This window comes from Typha latifolia, chromosome 2 (genome assembly GCF_019914945.1).
Source record: "Typha latifolia isolate L0001 chromosome 2, TyphaL0001v2, whole genome shotgun sequence".
NCBI lineage: Eukaryota > Viridiplantae > Streptophyta > Magnoliopsida > Poales > Typhaceae > Typha > Typha latifolia.
In genome coordinates this window covers 12,537,708-12,558,022 of record NC_133087.1, presented here as the reverse complement: position 1 = coordinate 12,558,022, position 20,315 = coordinate 12,537,708, and the positions used below count along the sequence as shown (strand labels likewise).

Sequence of the window (20,315 nt, the reverse complement as noted above, 5' to 3'; positions counted from 1 at the left end):
TAAATGTTATATTAGACTAATCTAGCCAATTTTATTGCATTTATAGGGAATAATACTTATAAATGCATATTTATATTACTCAATTTTCGATATGGGACTAAACATCTTTCTTAGAGATGATTTAAACCCTAGTCAACTAGGTTAATAAGAATTGTTTTAACCAACTATGTTATATGTCATTTATACTTTATTTTGTTGTATATATATAATATCATTTCACATATTATACATAGAGCCTATTCGAGCCGAGCTTGAGCGAGCTGACTCAAGCTCGACTCGGCTTGATTAACCTTTCGAGCTCAAAAATCCAGCTCGGCTCGACTCATGAGCCTCACGAGCCGGCAAGCTTTTTTGACAGCCCTACCAGTATGTAGCAACTTCTAAACCTTATGATACTCTTCCTCCCCTAGAGCATCTGTTCAACACAATATAATATTTTTAATACTAAAAATAAAGCTCCTCTAAGATTTCTCCTTCTAAAATATTATGTTATTTCTCCAACTACACCATCTATATCACAGTAGCATAAGTTCCAATCTAGATATCCTTCCAAAATTTTATCGACCTGCCATACCCAATTTTTAAATCCAACCCTATCTTAAAAATAGCCCAACCCTATTCTACTAGAGTTCTTTAACCACTTTAATTCTCTTATAATATCTTTGTATTATCAGCCCAAATATAATTCTCAATTTTTAATAATTTCCTCTACTTTTTCGCTAATAAAACTACATTCATCTCCTCCAAATTTATCATACCCACCCTCATATTCCTTTTTTACACACTCTTTTTTATTTAGCTAAATGATTTCCTTTCTTCTCCTCACAAGAACCACTCTACAAAAAAAAAAAAAAAAAAAAAAAAAAAAAAAAATCTCAACTTGTTAACCCATTTCTTCACCATTCAAGTAATAGGAAAATTAAGAGGTACTACAAAGAGATGACACTTAAGACAAAATCACCTAGATAATCCTACCACCTAAAGATAACAATTTATCCTTCTAACCAACCAAACTTTTCTCCACTTTCTCAATGAAAGGGATCCATTTTTGCTACATTTAGTCGGCTCCCAAATTTATTGTTATTGCTATATACACTATGCAAAAGGTAGCCGGTCTCTGTTTCCTACATAGGTAAAATGTCGTTCTTCCTGTTGACCCATTGCATTTCCTTTAATTTCACATCAAACATGATATCATATCCATCCACTATTAGAACAATTCTCTTGGACACTTATCCATTTTCTTCAACCAACACCTTTAACCTAGTAGCTTTCAAGTATGTCTTTCTGCTAGTTCTGTCACCCACTATTAACAGACTGTCAAAAATATCAACTACTTTGACAAACTGAGTGTGATTCCAATAATGGAGAGGAAGCCTTAACAATCTCACCCACACCGACTCTCTTCTTCCACAAGCTCTCGGCTCTCTCCTACATGGTAAGAATGATATCATTGCCACACTCAAATTCACTTACCCCCAAATGCCTCACCTCATCCATTCTTTGCATGACTAAAAATCTCATAAGTACTCCTTGTTGAGACCCTAACTCACATATCCTTGCTCCATAGCTACGTACATGGTAAAACTATTTCTAAATTTTTTTTCTCTCCAATCCACCCCTTTTGATAGTAGTCATTGTTTTTTAGTTTAATTTGAACTCATTATTCTCCTTTCCTTTGATGCTTTTAAGAAAGCCCAAGCATATAGAGAAGTAACAAAGGAAAATATGTTACCCAAAGCTGTCATGGATGAGATCCTCTTTTTCTTTGGACACCTAGTTACTCAATGTCCCACCTTCTTACAATAGATGCTAACAAGGCTATTTTGACACATTATTGCCTAATGGCCTACTTCCCGCACTAGAATTACTCTTGAGGATCCCAACAGCTGGTTCTTTTGGAGGACCTAGCTTTAAGCTTCACTCTCTGGAGCATCTAGAAAGCTTGTAATTGGCTTCTATTTTACAATGTTCAACCTTCTCCTTCTAAAACTATGGAAAAAGCAAGAAGATTAGCTATAGTTGCATGGTGGTACGTGGAGGGCTTAGCTATAATAGTCCACCATCCACACGTTAATCCCAAGCCAAGTCACTTGGGAGGCTCTACGAGGAATCCTTGACTATCCTACTTGGCTGAAAGGAAGCTATTTAAGATCTATGTGCAAAACGTGGTTAAGATATTCAACTCTCTCCATCCTCTGATCCATGTCAGATTCACTAGTAGACAGAACAACGACTATGCAACAAGCTTTGTAAACTTTCGTCTAGCATAGAGCTAGAACCCACTTATTTTTGGTAAAACTTTAATGAAGTGCGGTCTAAGGACTTTTATTAAAAGAAAACTAAAGTGAGAGTGTGATTTCTAATATTTTAGTAAAATAAAGGGTTTCATTAAGCAATATAAAAAATGCAGGACATAAATCATGACAAGTTAATTGCCACTCTTCGAGAAATCCGTGCTGTTGTTAAACTTGAATTTTTTACTTTCTATCCTCAAAATTTTATTTATTTATTAAAATAGTTCATCCTACAAATAAAATATTTAAATGGATTTATTTTGAACACGTCAACTACCACTATCGAGAAAAGAAAAACACTTCACTTATTAGTATTTTAAAGTATAATAAAAGCACATATAAGTTTAACACTTTATTTCGCATAAAGCATGCCACCTACCATCATCGACAAAAATAATTTTTATTTTCTATAAAATTATGATAAATATATTTTGATTTGATATAAAGTAGATAAATTGATAATTATATTAATGTATGGTATAAGATATAATTTTGATAAAGATTATTTATACTCTAAAATATAACTATTATAATGTTTAACTGTTATTATGAAATAAGAAATTGAATTACAAACTGAAAAAAAAGTTATTCAAAGCAAGATGCTAAACAATTTAATAACTTTTTTTTGGCGGCGTTAGAGAGAGAGGCATGTTGATGAGCATTAAAGAAATAGACCTTTTGGTCAAATATTCGCCAAAAGTGGCCATTTTGCAGGAGTTCCAATTTCTCTATAAATAGCCAGCACCACTTGGAAACTAGTTGGAGAGGGAGAGAAGAGGGGCTGAAAGCCTTAAAAGTGTTAGGAGAAGGTGATGGTAAACTTAAGAGAAGAAGATTGTTCTCTTAACACAAGATGAAGTAGATAAAAAACTTTAAACTTTTTTCATATTCTTGCACAAGATAAGACCACATATATATAGTGGTTTACATGACTCTTAGATATACTATATGACTCTTAGTTATCATATATAACTCTTTGATTTCCATCATCTAGAGAATTCAAAGATTACTATCATTTAAAGGTATACAAACACTAAGAGTCACCTCAAAACCAAACCATTTTTCTTGAATTCTATACTAGCCAATTAATCTAATTGACTAGTCAAATGGGCTAGCTTAATATTCTAACATTTTCCTCTTAAGCTAGACCATTTCCACATCGAGTTTCTTCTTCAATTTGGTGAAGGTATCCATCTTGAGAGCTTTGGTGAATATGTCTGCTAATTGATCTTGAGTCTTGCAATACTTGACCTCGATCTCATCATCTTTGACCAAATCTCGAATGAAATGATACCTAACTCGAATATGCTTGCTTCTACTACGGAAGACCGGGTTCTTTGTGAGTGCAATTGCTGATTTGTTATCACAAAATAAATTTGTGCATTTTCCTTGTGGATGCTTGAGTTCTTCCAAAATCCACCTCAGCCATAATGCTTGACAACTTGCTAACGACAAAACAATATACTCTGCTGCTGCAGTAGAAAGAGCGACAACATCTTGCTTCTTTGAAGACCATGAGATTGCACCGGAGTCGACATTGAAAACATAGCCAGAAGTACTCTTGCTATCGTCGGTGCTTCCACCCCAATCACTATCACAATAACCAACTAAACATGAATTGTTAGTACTTTTATAAGTAATACCTTCATCCAAGGTACCACTAATATATCTCAAAATTCTTTTCCCAGCATTCCAATGACATCTTCTTGGTGTTTTCATGAATCTGCTTAAAAGACTAATAGAGTACAAAATATCTGGTCTTGTACCTGTTAAGTACATGAGACTACCAACAAGACTTCTATAAAGAGTAGCATCTACAGATTTATCATCACCTTGCTTGCTTAATTTTAAGCCAACCTCCATTGGTGTGCTTATAGGTGAAGCGCCTTCCATTCGGAATCTCTTCAAGAGATCCGCTGCATACTTCTTTTGTGAGATGGAAATTTTGTCTTCACTTTGTTTAACTTCAATGCCAAGAAAGAAATGTAGAAGTCCTATGTCTGTCATCTCAAATTCATGCATCATGCTTTTCTTAAAAGCTTCACAATAATTTGGACTATTGCCAGTGAAGATCAAATCATCAACATAAATGCATGTAATTAAAAACTCACCATGTGTACCTTCTTTGATGTAAAGAGTATGCTCAAATGGACACCTCTTGAATCCATTTTTCAAGAAATATCCATCTATGCGACTATACCATGCCCTTGGTGCTTGCTTTAAGCCATACAAGGCTTTCTTCAACTTGCATACTTTATGCTCTTCACCTTTCTTCACATAGCCTGGAGGTTGATCAATATAGACCTCCTCTTCAAGAACACCATTCAAGAATGCTGATTTGACATCCATTTGATGCACCTTCCATTTATTTTGAGCCGCCAAAGCCAAGACCATGCGAATAGTCTCAAGTCGAACAACAGGGGCAAAAACTTCATATGTAGTCAATGCCATACTTTTGATTATAGCCTTTTGCTACCAATCGAGCCTTGTGCTTCTCAACTTCACCTTTTTCATTCAACTTGGTCTTGTAGATCCATTTAACACCAATTGGTTTGTGCCTAGTAGGAAGATCTACAAGATCCCAAGTATCATTTTTTGTAATTGAATCAATTTCTTGATCCATAGCATGCCTCCATTTTTGTTGGTCTGAAGCCTCCTCAAAAGTGATAGGATCTGCATCAATATATAGTGCAAAGTTGCTCATATCATCATATGATACTTCTCTTGCAGCTTCATAGATATTTCTAATGCTCCTTGTCTTCCTTGGTAGAGACTCCGATGATGAAGACGTTGAAGATGACGTGGAAGAAGAAGATGGGGAAGTAGGCGGAGTCCTTTCTTCTTCTCCAAGATCACCATCTTGACTTTCTTCTTCACCTGCAAGAATAGAATATTTTCTTTTCTCTTTCCCATCCCAGCCCCAAGATTCTCCTTCATTAAATTTTACATCTCTACTTACAATAACCTTCTTGGTAATGGGATTAAAGAGTTTATAGGCTTTGGACATTTCACTATAGCCTATAAGAATACATTTTTCAGATTTGTCATCCAATTTCTTCCTTTTTCATCAGGCACATGCACATAGGCAATGCTTCCAAAAACCCTCAAGTGAGCAACACAAAGCGTGTGTCCACTCCAAGCTTCTTGAGGTGTCATGTCATGCACATTTTTAGAAGTTCCACGATTCAAAAGATAGACTGCACATGCAACGACTTCGGCCCACAATGTATTAGGCATCCCTTTTGCCTTTAACATGCTTCTAGCAAGTTCCATAATAGTTCGATTCTTCCTTTCTGCCACTCTATTTTGTTGTGGTGTATAGCGAGTAGTAACTTGATGTTTTATGCCATACTCTTTGAAAAAAGAGATAAAATCTTGTGAATTATATTCACCTCCTTGGTCGGAACGCAAAGTTTTTAAGATATATCCACTTTGCTTTTCGACTAAGGTCTTGAATTCTTTAAACTTGTTCAATACATCTCTCTTTTCTTTAAGAAAATAAATCCATGTCTTTCTACTATAATCATCAATGAAGGTAAGGAAATAACGATTACCTCCAATAGATGTTGTGTGCATAGGGCCACATAGATCGGTATGAACAAGCTCAAGAGGTTTGGATGCTCTCCAAGCTTTTCCACTTGAAAAAGATTCTCGGTGATGTTTTCCAAGAGCACACCCTTCACACACTTGATCATGTTGATGAATATTTGGCATGCCTCGTACCATATGTTTCTTGCACATGTGAGAAAGAGAGCTAAAACTCAAATGACCATACCGGAGATGCCAAAGCCATGACTCATCCTTTATGATGGTGTTGAAGCATGGAAGAGCTTCACTTTGTATCTTCAAGGGAAACATTTTGTTTGATGTCATCTTCACTTTGGCTATAAAAATATTATTTTTGTCTTTGATTTCGCATGAGTCTTCTTTGAAGAGAACATCATGGCCCTTAGAAAGAAGCTGTCCAACACTCAAAAAGATTTTGCTTAAGATCTGGAACATAGAAGACATTAGTAATGCATTTGACACCTTTCTTTGTTTTAACAAGAATGTCACCACTCCCTTTGACCGGTAGCTTGTTGTTATCGCCAATGCGAACCTCACTTTGGATAGATTCATCCAAAGTGACAAAAAGACATTTGTTTCCTGTCATATGATTACTACAACCACTATCAACGTACCAAATATCATTAATAACATCTTCTTGTACATTACAAACAAGAAAGAGAGAACCATCATTCTTTTTTTGATCATTTTCTTGAGCATAGTTCACATCTTTATTTTCCTCTTCGGCAATTCTTTTTCTACACATTCTTTTTATGTGGCTATATTTGCCACAATGATGACATTGGACGTCTGTATATCGTCCTCGTCCTCTACCTCTACCTCTATTTGAAGTAGATGAGAATGTATTATCATTTTCATTTTCTTGGCCTCTTCCTCCATTGTTTCTACCTCTCCCACGGCCAAAATGCCGTCCTCCTATCCCTCTAGAACCTCCTCTTAATGAAACTTGAGATTGAAAGGCTTGCTCTAAGGAAGGGGAATCAAATTGATTCATGCGATGTTCATGGGATTGGAGTGATCCCAATAAACTTTCAATGGAGATAGTAGATAAATCTTTAGATTCTTCAATAGCAACAACAATATGCTCATACTTTTTAGTTAAACTTCTAAGAATTTTTTCAACTACTCTTTGGTCTAAAATTTTCTCACCATTAGTCCTCAATTGATTAACAATAGAGATTACCCGATTGAAGTAGTCTTCAACTATTTTGGAGTCCTTCATATGTAGCGTGTCAAATTCAGCTCGAAGAGTTTGAAGCCGCACCATCTTCACCTTCTCCTCTCCTTTGTAGGACACATTGAGTATATCCCGCGCTTCTTTCGCCGTCGACACAGTAGAGATTCGTTCAAAAGATTGCCTCGTCCACCGCTTGATAAATGAAGAACAATGCCTTGTCCTTCTTGCGAGTCTCCTTTAACTCATTGAGTTGTTGTGGGGTGAGTGTTGTCACGTTCTCTGGCTCAACATAGCCTTTCTCTACGATATCCCATAGATCTTGGGATCCATAGAGAACCTTCATTTGGATACTCCATTGGTTGAAATTCTTTCCGGTGAAGCGAGGAAGTTGGGGTTGCAACAAACTATTGGAAGCCATTGTATTGTAAGGAAAGCTAACTCTGATACCACTATGTTAGGAGAAGGTGATGGTAAACTTAAGAGAAGAAGATTGTTCTCTTAACACAAGATTAAGTAGATAAAAAACTTTAAACTTTTTTTATATCCTTGCACAAGATAAGACCACATATATATAATGGTTTACATGACTCTTAGATATACTATATGACTCTTAGTTATCATATATAACTCTTTGATTTCCATCATCTAGAGAATCTAAAGATTACTATCATTTAAAGGTATACAAACACTAAGAGTCACCTCAAAACCAAAGCATTTTTCTTAAATTCTATTGTAGTCAATTAATCTAATTGACTAGTCAAATGGGCTAACTTAATATTCTAACAAAAAGTAGCAATGGGAGAAGAGAAGGGGAAGCCAAGCATGGAGTCTCCTCTTCTCACAAGCTCTTGTACTAGTGAAGAAGGGAAGTTGTTAGCAGAAGTAAAGAAGCAGCTTTGGTTAGCAGGGCCATTGATAGCAGGAAGCTTCCTGCAGAACATTATCCAGATGATATCAATCATGTTTGTTGGACACCTTGGGGAGCTTTCCCTCTCAGGTGCTTCCATGGCCAGCTCCTTTGCTGCAGTCACTGGTTTTAGCTTGTTGGTATGTTTAGATTTTCCTCTCTTTATTTCCTCTGTTATCCAACAGCATGTGTGGCTTATCTCGATGGACGGTAGGAAATCAATATTTTAGTCTTTGAGGTGGTAGTTTATTGGGACATCCAAAAGACAACCAATTTGATTACTGTTATCCTTTTGTATTTATGCTAATCTGATTCATGATTCTCCTTTTTTTATATTGAGAATTCTCCGGCAATAACTGGTTTCAGCTTGTTGGTATGTGGATTCTTCTTTATTATGTCCCCTGCATAGTATGTGTTTATTGTGGACTACCCATCTTAGCCTTTTGTACCCTGATTATCTGAAAGATAAGATAAACTATTTTAGTTAAATCCTCGGAGTTGAATCCGTTTAAGTGAAGGATTATCTTCAGAATTCTGGTAACTTGACCTCTCCGGACACAGTTTTACCTGAAAAGACTATGGAAGTTGGGCAATTAGGTTCAGATCTCATTTTCTGGTTTTGCTCATTTACTGATACAGTGGAAGGAGTCCTACATAATTATCAATAGGAGGGTGGGGGCTGGGGATGGGGGAGTGAGGTCATACAGAATACGCAGAATACAATTGGTAAATTCTGTGAGATTCTGTTTGGATTGGTATCTAATTTAAACTAACAATGGCATTGCAAGATATCTTGGGCAAGTTTGAAGTTCTTTGATCTGAAACAGTAAGTCTCCAATCTACGTAAAGAGTGGAAAGGAAAGTACACCAAGATTAATATTACTAGTACAATAATTCCTTTTCTAGTACGGTTAAAAATCATATGGAATCAGAGGGACACTATTGCAAATTGTAGATAAAATTCTCATTCTGACCTCAAAAGTTAGGTCATATACATGTTTGAAGAAGTGTTTAGTAGTAATTCGGACAACTCAAGACAGTGTTTAATAGTAATTTGAATGAGAGAACTCTTCGTGCAAGGAGCTTGATTGGTGAATTTTTATTACCTTGCCAACTCAAGACAGAGTGTTATGCTGCATGAGGTTCCAAACAACATGTTGAAGAGGCAACCTATATGACAAATACATGAGCAGCGGGACTGTCTCTATGACAAATACATGACCATGTAGTGTTCATGTGGCAAGTCCTAATATCATACTAACCACCTTCTTCTTTCCTCCCCATTTATTTAGACTAATGAAAAATAGTGATGCTATGCCAGAGGAGGTTTTCCCTTCTTTTTTTTCTTCTCTAGTTAGTCATATGCTGACTACTTGTTCTTTTCCATCAGAGGATGCAACTAATGTCGTTGCAATGCCAAAATGAAAAGTTTAGCATATTAATATGAGTTAACGAGTTAACGATCCTTATCTTGATATGTCTTGCTATGACGATTCATGTTCTTTGTTCTTTTGTCAAAGCATTTTACTATTGAAGTTGGCGGATTTTTCTCTTTGAGGAAAACTGTTACAGTTATGTTGTGTGAACAAAATTGTTTATTTTGTTCTGTGGTTAGATGGGAATGGGAAGCGCTTTGGATACGTTGTGCGGCCAGGCCTTTGGAGCAAAACAATTCTATATGCTTGGTATTCATATGCAAAGGGCAATGCTAGTCCTTATGCTTGTAAGCATTCCGCTTGCTATTATTTGGGCCTGCACGAGCCAAATTCTTCTTTTATGTGGGCAAGATCCAAAGATTGCTATGGAAGCTGGAGTATATGCTCGATGGATGATCCCATCTCTTTTCGCATACGGTCTTCTACAGTGCCATGTTAGGTTCCTACAGACCCAAAATATCATTTTTCCAGTAATGCTAAGCTCCGGGATTACTGCACTGCTTCATATACTTGTCTGCTGGATATTGGTATACCAATTAGGCCTTGGCAACAAAGGTGCTGCACTTGGAAATGGAATCTCTTATTGGATCAATGTGTTACTATTGACACTTTATGTTAGACTATCAAATAACTGCAAGAAAACTTGGACTGGCTTTTCAAAAGAGGCTTTGCACGATATTCTCAACTTCACCAGATTAGCTGTTCCATCGGCATTGATGGTTTGGTAAGAAAAATAGCATATCCATTTAAGTAACAATGAAGTATTTTGAGTTACTATTCTTACTGTATCATATGGATTGGGACAGCTTGGAGTGGTGGTCGTTCGAGTTTCTAGTGCTTCTTTCTGGTCTTCTCCCAAATCCGAAATTAGAGACATCAGTGCTATCAATAATGTGAGAGCAGCTCTTATAATTTTTCCCTTTTATTGCTTTGAGGAAACAAACTCTAAAGGATGTTGTCAATGATAAGAACAGTACTTAGGTTCCCAATTTAACACATCAAATGCTTCATTATTAAGTTAGCACACATCGCAATGTTATGTAATTAAATAAAAGCTTCTTATTTCCTCAGACTTAACACAGCTTCAGCGGTCTACATGGTCCCTTTTGGTCTTGGTGCTGCAGTGAGGTTAGTTAATATAGATCTTCTTGACAATCTTCTACCTTCTACCGTCTTTAATAACTTTAATTCTATTTAACTTTTTTCCTTTTCATAGTACTCGTGTCTCAAATGAACTCGGTGCCGGACGTGGTCAAGCTGCTCATTTAGCTGTACGTGTAGTGTTATTCTTGGCCATTGCAGAAGGTTTGGTAGTGGGTTTGGCTCTGGTTTTACTGCGTGGTATCTGGGGATATGCATATAGCAATGAAGAGGAAGTGGTGAAATATGTGGCGATTATGTTGCCAATTCTCGCAACATCCCACATTTTTGATGGAATTCAAAGTGTTCTCTCAGGTAAACGACATCCTCTAGTTCATTATCAGTTTCTTATTCTTATATCATTATAGACTAGACAGTTGATAATTCTTGAACATGCAGGAGTTGCCAGGGGATGTGGTTGGCAGAAGATTGGTGCTTTTGTTAATCTTGGAGCATATTATATTTCAGGGATTCCTTCAGCTATTCTTTTAGCTTTTGTCTTTCATTTGGGAGGAAAGGTGCTTTTCTTCCTTTTCTTCTTGATTCAAAATTTTGGCTAATGATAGTGTTGATCTGAAGCTGACAAATACGTATGACGATGAACAGGGCCTCTGGATAGGAATCATATGTGGCAGTTTTCCACAAGTGTTGATTTATTTAGCTATTACCCTACGCACTGACTGGGAGAAAGAAGTAAGAATCGTTGACGAATTCTCTCCGGTGCTCCTATTTTCTTGTACTAAATTACTTTTCTGCTATACAATCGCAAGCAGTTCCATAGATGGTAAACTTTGCATCCCTTTGTAGATATATATTTCACTAGCTTTGAAAAGCTTTCACCAAAAAGGTGAAGGAGCTTCTTCGAAAGCTGCCATATTTTAATCTTTGCTTCATCAAAGTTTATAGAATATTCATTACCAAGAATCTCAAATGTGGTTATCTCAGCTATCTAAAGCTTAAAGAAAGTTACCATATGATATGAGCTCTACACTAAGAAACATTTATTTTTCAATTAGATCATAACAATTGTAGCGAAGGTTGCTAAAAGGGATAGCACACATGGCAATGTGAAAATTGTCATATTTTCCATCTGTTTTGTTTGTATAAATTCAAATTTCTTGTATCTGATGAAGGTCTATTTATTTTCAGGCAAGGAAGGCAGAGGATAGAGTATTCAGCTCCACAATCCCCACAGAAATAGTAATATGATGTATCAAATACTGAATGGCATTGAATAAAGTTTATAGAATAATGAAAAGGAGAAACTAAATTCAAGATCGCCATTTTGGTCGCAGAAGTATGTCAAAGTTTATCATCTTCAAATATACCCAGCACTTGTATTTGACATGCAGTACTATAACTTTGCTTTTTTGTTTTCCTTCTTTTGAGAAGAAGGGGGAATTAGAAGTATTGTAATTTTATTAGCATAAGGCCCTGATTTTGAACATTAATTAGCTCGTTTGAAATTGATGCTTAAACCTAGCCAGAGCATCATACCAGGAAGATGTAGCAATCTTCATTAATTATTGTTAATCATGATTTAGATTGTGGTTTGGCATGTTCATAAGCTCCGCGAGGTCTAACAATGAAAGGATGTATTAGAATTATGCATTTGAGTAGACTAGATTTTTATTTATTTATTGACAAAAGATTATTGGCGAACCTTACAAAAAACACACAATTCAGCACAGCGACCCCTTACCTACCTACGATAATAACATATGGGATGGGTTCAAATCAACACACACAACCCAACAATCCTAGAAAAGAAATTGAAACTGTTAGGTTTTGTGATTAGCAAATTGGTGACTAAATAAGGTTAGTATGATACTTTCAGACAATGTGGGTTAAGTCAGTCGAGTCAAGTCGAGTTAAGTTATTTAGTTAGATTTACTTATTATTTTAAATTTTAAATAAAGCGAATAATCTGTATGTGAATCTAATTTGCTAAGATTTTACTTTTATAAATAGAAGTGGTCATGAGTTGATAAATATGGTGGAATTGATCATTGAGTTTAGTTATTTTATTATCTCGTTCTTATCTTTTATTTCAGTCATTAGAATATCTTTATTTTCGTACTAGTAGATTATAGCCATAGACTCTCCAAAGTTTCTAAATCTTAGCCACCATCTTTCTCCACAAGCCACCTTACTCTATGGCTATCCACCACCACCATCTTTCTTGCAATTATTTGATAGTCTAACATAAAGTGCCAATAGTAACACATTGATCCAATAAGAGATTCCATTTCCAAGGGCAGCACCTTTGCTGCCAAGGCCTAATTGGTATACCAATATCCAACAGACAAGTATATGAAGCAGTAAAGTAAACCCAGAACTTAGCATTACGGGGAAAACAATATTTTGGGTCTGCAGAAATCTAACGTGGCACTGAAGAAGACCGTATGCAAAAAGAGATGGGATCATCCATCGAGCATATACTCCAGCTTCATTTGCAGTCTCTGGATCTTGCTCGCATAAAAGTAGAATTTGACCTGTGCATGCCCAAATAATGGCAAGCGGAATGCTTACAAGCATAAGGACTAGCATTGCCCTTTGCATATGAATACCAAGCATATAGAATTGTTTTGCTCCAAAGGCCTGGCCGCACAATGTATCCAAAGCACTTCCCATTCCCATCTAACCACAGAACAAAGGAAACAATTTTATTCGCACAGCGTAACTCTAACAATTTTCCTCAAAGAGAAAAAACAGTCAACTTTAATAGTAAAATGCTTTGACGGAACAAAAAACATGAATCATTATAGCAAGACATATCAAGATAAGCATTGTTAGCTCATATAAATATGCTAAACTTTTCATTTTGGCATCGCAACAACATTAGTTGCATCCGCTGATGGAAAAGAACATGTAGTTTTAGTCTCTCAAGCTATGAGGGTAAGATTGCCTGCATCTTGCCCTCTCAACATGCTGTCTGGAGCCTCATGTAACAGAAAACTGTTTTGAGTTGGAAAGATCATAAAAATTCACATACTAAAAATCCTTGCTTGAAGAGTCATCTTATTCAAATTAACACTCGAAATTACTATTAAACACTTCTTCAAACTTGTATATGACCTAAACTTTTGAGATAAGAATGAGGATTTTATCTACCAACACTCTCCTCTGATTCCATATGAATTTTAACCATATTATAAAGGGACTCTTATACTAGTAATATTAATCCTTGTATACTTTTGTTTCCACTGCTTATATGGGCTGGAGACGTTCTGTTCCAGATCAAAGAACTTTTAACTTGCTCAGAATGTCTTCCAATTGTACTGTTAGGTTAAATTAAACATCCGTCCAAACAAAATCTCACAGAATTTACAAACTACATTTCTGTATGAGACCTCACTCTCCCCCTTATTGATAACTTTGTAGGGCTTTTCCATCTCTCCTTCCTCTCCCTTGCTCTCATCACTCTATATTTCCTCTCAGTATTATATCATATCAGGAATGGATGCAAAGTTTCTAGTTATGTTTGGTTAGATGTTAGTCACATATCAGAACTTGTAAAATATGGAGAAATCATAGGATGACATGCTCCAAGAACCTGGAGTTCACAAGAGAAAGAGAAGCAAATATATTCCTCATGGTAAGGATCGGAAGATGACAATTTCACTTGGTTTCCTTTTGGACCACTCGATCTCCGATTTCTTGACTTGCCAGCGTTCCACTGATTTCTTTGACTTACTTTTGAAAAAAGTGAATTTAGCTCAATTCTATATTATGAATCTTTAATGATACCTATATTCCAAGACCTACAGAGTCTTTTTCCATGCCACATTTTTGTAAAACTATAGGTTCAAAATGACAGAAAGGCCCAAATTTACATCAGCACCAATTCCGGCAATTCCCAATATAAAGAAAAAGGAGAATCATGAATCAGATTAGCATAAAGACAAAAGGATAACAACAATCAAATAGCTTGTTTTCTTGGATGTCCCAGACAACTACAACCTCAAAGACTAAAGGTTGATTTCCAACCGTCCATGGAGCTAAGCCACACATGCAATTGGATAACAGAGGAGATAAAGAGAGGAGAATCTAAACATACCAACAAGCTAAAACCAGTGACTCCAGCAAAGGAGCTGGCCGTGGATGCACCTGGGAGGGGGAGCTCCCCAAGGTGGCCAACAAACATGATTGATATCATCTGGATAATGTTCTGCAGGACGCTTCCTGCTATCATTGGCCCTGCTAACCGTAGCTGCTTCTTTACTTCTGTTAACAAATCCCCTTCTTCCTTATTACCAGAGCTTGTGAGGAGTGGAGACTCCATGTTTGGCTTTTCCATCTCTTCTCCCACTGTTCCTCTCTCTCTCTCTCTCTCTCTCTCTCTCTCTCTCTCTCTCTCTCTCTCTCTAGGGTCCAAATGGTGCCTGCTATTTATAGAGAAGAATGTTACACCCGCACAATGCCAATCGTTGGTCAGTATTTGACCATGACCCTTGTCATGGGCATGGTAACAAGTGCATTCATAGAAAATGGAGTTTTTGTCTCTATACAAGAATTCCATGAGTATAATGTAGAAAGTGAACTGCATTCATGTTGTCCTGGCCTTCATAAGTCATATTATATATCATTTAAACTCAAAAATGAAAAATAAAAAATACTATATATTACGTAGATTTTGGTTCGACAATTTGGTACACTTATCTGCTTACTGACATGAAGAAAACCAAGACCTCTTGTCCTTATCAAATTCTAGAGAACCCGTGGACAACACGCCATCTCTGAGATGTTTCATGTTGGGAAATCTTGCTATTCTGAGATTTTAATTGGTTTGCTTGGACACAGAAATGCGCTTTAAATTATTGGGATTAATTTGTATCAATGTAAAAAAAGAAACTTTAGATACACTCTTGAGGGTGCATTTGGTCCGTTGCTCTTTATATGAAAAGATTCACTTGTCTCACGTTGTAAGCGGTTAAAATATTTATTTGTTTTTCCAACTTCTAACTTTATACAACTAATCCAAATTAGACTTGTGAAAACTGGATTGGTGACATTCCCATATTTATTAAGAGCAACGCATTGAACATATTTCCTAGGAGAATGTCCCACTGGCACGAGGAAAAAGGTAATTTAGTAAATTTATCAACGGTAAATTATCTCATGTTGCATGGTAGCTCGAAGTTAACCTGGCTCGAGCCCATTTTTGGGCTATAACCCGGCTCGAGCCTGAACTGGGCTCGAGCCAAGCCTAACTCGAGACCAATTTAGCCAAGATTAGACTTGATCAAACGGTCCAGCTCGTCCGTGCCCGACCCGGTTTGGACGGAGCTAAGCCTGGCCCGGACTCAGTTTAGGCCCGACTCGGCCCGAGCCCGAACTACCCATGGGCAGCACAGGCCAACCCTTTGCCCGCCCGATCCGGCCCGAAAGCCCGCTCGTTTGGCCCGCCTATTCAGCCTGCAACTAGGCCCGCCCGTTTTGCTATAGTACTCCGTCATTTTGCTATAGTAGCTTGCCCGTTCTACTACAGTAAAAACCAACGGAAATTTTGGTGTACCATTATATAGATATATTTTAAACACACCTTTAAAATTTTTAATTTATTATTATTATTTTTAATTGGAGGAACAAAAATATTTTTTTTAAAAATAAGCTAACGATAAAAAAAATTTCTAAAAATAGCTAAAAGGTGGGTTGAGCCGGCCCAGCTAGGCCGATCTCTCATGAGTTGACGGGCGATAACGGGCTAGACTATTCTAGCCTGGCCCGGCCTGAGTAATTGGAGGGTCGGGCTGTGAACAAATACTTAAGCCCGGTTAGCTCGAAAAGCCCGGCTGGCTCGAAAAGCCTGGCCCAAACCCGGCATGGCCCGCCCAATAATCATGTCTAGCCAAGATTAGACTTAGCTTTTCCTCCTAGTACAACCCAGCCCAGAACTTGAAGCCTGAGCTCGGCTTGAAATTCTTTTCTTTCGTTTCTCGACTTGACATTTGAGCTTGAAGCTCAACCCAAAACCCAAACATGTAGTCTAATTATTAATATTATAAGCCTAGGGTGACCCATAGTTAGGGGTATCAAAATAAACAAGTTGCTTGGGCTTGACGTGGCTCCGCTTGGACTAAGCTGAGCCTAAATAAATTTGTGGGCTCAAATTGAATTTTGAGCCGAGCCTAAGCGACTCACTCACACTTGGCTCAATTTTTTTTATTAATATTTATTATATATAAGTATATCTATACACCATTAGATCTTTAAGCTCAACTTGAGTTCGGCTTTAAAATAGGCTCGATTATAAACTCTGGCTCAGCTTAGGATCAATTTGGCTCAGCTCAAGTTTAGGTTTACTTGAGTCAAGCCAAGCCTGAATAACATGATTAGGCTCGAAATTAATTTCAAGTTGAGTACTCATGCTCGACTCGTTTACAGCCCTACCCATAACCCTACAAATATCTCTGATAGATTCTGGGTCCGCAAATTACCATAATTCAAAACTAAATATACATTTCAACTCACAAAATTATGGAGAGCCCAAATCTGAACTTAGAATTACATTATGAGAAATATTTGGGATCCCGAAAGTATCTGCGAATACTAAATTTAAGAGCTAAGTAGCGGTTCGACCGTTGGAATCAGTTGCTATTTGGGGGTTTGGTAGATCAGACGTGACGAAGATGATCTACTAGAATGGATCATCGAGATGGTGCCCAAGTGGTGGATATGGTGGAGCTCGACTATGTAAGGTGGAGGTGGAGTAATAGTGCTATGAGGAAGGTAGTGGTGCTGCACAAGGTAGAGAAGAGGAGAGGGAGGTGGGTCGTTTCTTTGGGACGAAAGGGATGACCAAACAAAAAGGGTAGGTAGCTCGGTAACCAGCAATGGTCGACCTCACCTAGGTTGAAAGAGAAGAGGGAGGAGCTAGGTCGAAGAGGAAGAGGATAAGCTCATTCATTAATAATCCGACTAGGTGTACACCACATTTGTTTTGTAGGTGGCTACATGTCTAACTCAAGTTAGTTGAGCCTCATAGGCTTAGGTTCGACTAATACAAGTCCTCTCCAGTCCACACTAATCACTTAAGCAAATGATTTGACCCATAGGGTATAAAATGCAAAACAACAACTAATGAGCAAACCAATACGGAAAATAAATAGATAAATATCAAGGCCTGAAATGTAAATGCTTGGCTCTCCTCTTGGTGCCAAGCCCAATGCATTGTGGGTTACTTAGACTTGGTTGAGCTGAATCACAACAACCCACCTTGACTTCAAGGTGCAAAGTCTGGGAAGCAATCCGCCATGTCGAACTCGAGCTCCCATGTCGCCTTATCCGAGTGCGTGCCGAGTCAATCAACTAGTATCTCCATCTCAAGTCGCCTTCTGTGATGCCGTCATCATCAAGCTAAGACACGAACAGGCTGCATAATCTGGACCTTATCCACAAGCAAAGATAAATTAGCTCCTACAATCTAGCTAGGTCTAATTTGTGCTCATAGGAGTGATATATGGAAAATTGGGTGAACCCATGATCCCTGTAGTAGCTCGAGTCAATATGCAACTAGTCCAACTCGCTCTAACACCTGAAAGGGTCAAAAGAATCGGTTCACCAATTTCTAGTTCTTTATGGGTCTCAAAGTAATCTGTTAGTATGGTTGAACCCACACATAGATTAGGTCGCCTTCGCTGAATTGGTACTCACGATGCCCTCAGTCATAGATTTGTTTCATGCGAATTTGAGCTTGAGCCATGTCCACAACCTCATCAAGGTTTGGTCTCAATTCATAAGATCCAAATTAGCCTCCATCCTCATCGATGATTCTACTAGGTCAAAAGTCCTCAAAACCGGCGCTAACCTCTCATACATCGCCTCAAATGGCATCATGTCTATGCTATGGTTATGAGTGGTGTTATATGACCACTCTGCCCTTGGTAGAAAGTCCAACCAGCGCCTTGGTCTCTCGCCTACAAAGCATCGGAGGTATTGCTTGATCTCCTGATTGACCACCTCGGTTTAGCCATTCGTCTACAGATGACAGGCTGAACTAAGGTTTAGTCAAGTCCTTGCAATCTAAAATATTTTGTCCAGAATTCACTGAGAAAGATGTAGTCCCAATTGGATACAATAGATCGAGGCGTGCCATGCAATTTTGCCCCATCACAAACAAAAAGCTACCGATTTGGCAAAGAATGGGTATGTCAAAGCTGAGAAATGTGCATATTTACTCAACCTATCCACCACAACAAAAATTACTGAGTATCCACGTACCAATGGTAGACCTTCTATGAAATCAATAGATATGTCCTCCCATATGCGATCCGGCAAGGGCAAGGGTTGGAGACGTCCAGCTGGTTTCAATTTGTCATTCTTTGCCTGTTGACACGTTTGGCATGCTTAGATATATGCTCTTACGTCCCTTTTCAGTCCAGACCATGTGTAACTCTATGATATACATTTGTATGTCCTCAAGATGCCTTCATGGCCCACCTTTGGAGTAGCATGGAAGTGCTCTAGTAATCTGGACTACAATTCATCGCCGATCGATCAACAAGATGGCTCGATTCTCCAACTCGGTGTGACTCGCTAGATCATCCTCAATTTTCTACAGCAACTTGTGAGTTTCTTGATCAGCAGCACTTGCATTTTTGAGCTCATCAAGGAAAGGAAATGTGGGCATTGATAAAGCCACAAATTATGTGGCATTGGGTTGTCATGATAAGGCATCTACCGTTCAATTTTCCTTTCCTTTTTTGTATTGCATCTTATAGTCATAGCCCAGAAGTTTAGTCACCCATCATCATTGTGTTGGGGTTTGGATTCATTGTCCCACAAAGTAAGGAAGACCTCTTTGATCGTTCCGAATCACAAATCAGCGCTTGATCAAATACGGTCTCCACTTTGTGACTGCATAGAGTATAACAAGCATTTCCCTCTCATATGTCATCATTTGCTACGATTTCTCAGACAAGGCTTTGCTCAAGAATGCTATAAGTCTGCCCTCTTGTATTACAAGAGCACCTATGCCCACTCTCGATGCGTCGCATTCAACAACAAAACCTTTATAAAAGTCTAGTTGTTGCTTCTTTGATCCACTCAAATGCATTTTTCCTTAGTAAAGTAGTAAGTGGAGCAGCAATCTTTCCATACCCAACGATGACTCAATGGCAGTAGTCAGTTAGCCCAACAAAACCCTAAAATGCTCGCACCGTCTTCGTTTGCAGCCAGTTGAACATGAATGCAAGTTTGCTCGGGTCGGTGGCCACCCCCCGGCTAAAATAATGTGGTCGAGATACTCCACTTGTGGTCTTCCCTATAGGCACTTTGATATCTTCACTTTGAGATGGTTCAATCTTAGCAAATTCAGCATTTTGCGAAGATGTTCAATGTGATCTTTCCCGGCTTGCTATACACCAAAATATCATTAAAAAAATACTAGCATGTATCGACACAACAGAGGTCTAAACACATTATTCATAACACCTTGAAAAGATTCTAGAGCATTTGTGAGGCTGAACGGCATCACTCTGAACTCGTAGTGGCCATCTAGAGTCGGGAACACTATTTTATGCATGTCCATCGGGTGAACTCTAATTTGGTGATAGCTGACCCTGAGATCAAATTTGCTGAATATAGTAGCCCCTACAAGTTTGTCTAGTAGCTCCTCGATGTCCAAAATGGGATACCTATCTTTAACCATAATAGCGTTTAATGCCCGATAGTCAATACAAAAGCGCCACGTTTCATTTTTCTTTCACACCAACACCGGAAAGTATAAGCTGCAATTTGGTTGAATAGTTTGCTGCTCTAGCATTTCAGCAACCATCTTTGAAATAATC

At 37.8% G+C, this 20,315-nt stretch overlaps 2 protein-coding genes across 2 annotated transcripts; one reads left to right on the top strand and one right to left on the bottom strand.

Annotated features, from left to right (window-relative positions):
- Positions 1-7,799: 7,799 nt before the first annotated feature.
- LOC140781068 (protein DETOXIFICATION 16-like) lies at positions 7,800-12,091 on the top strand. Its single transcript, XM_073126849.1, has 8 exons — positions 7,800-8,088; positions 9,564-10,108; positions 10,191-10,277; positions 10,456-10,512; positions 10,601-10,839; positions 10,924-11,042; positions 11,131-11,217; positions 11,674-12,091. Exons 1-8 carry the CDS (start codon positions 7,837-7,839, stop codon positions 11,731-11,733), a joined length of 1,446 nt encoding a protein of 481 aa, XP_072982950.1. The 5' UTR covers positions 7,800-7,836; the 3' UTR covers positions 11,734-12,091.
- Positions 12,092-12,684: 593 nt separating this feature from the next.
- LOC140781939 (protein DETOXIFICATION 16-like) lies at positions 12,685-14,886 on the bottom strand. The gene is made up of 2 exons (XM_073128252.1): positions 14,585-14,886; positions 12,685-13,164 (listed from the first exon to the last, which is right to left on the bottom strand). The coding sequence occupies exons 1-2, from the start codon at positions 14,822-14,824 to the stop codon at positions 12,685-12,687; spliced, it is 720 nt and encodes a 239-aa protein (XP_072984353.1). The 5' UTR covers positions 14,825-14,886.
- Between the last annotated feature and the right edge of the window lie 5,429 nt (positions 14,887-20,315).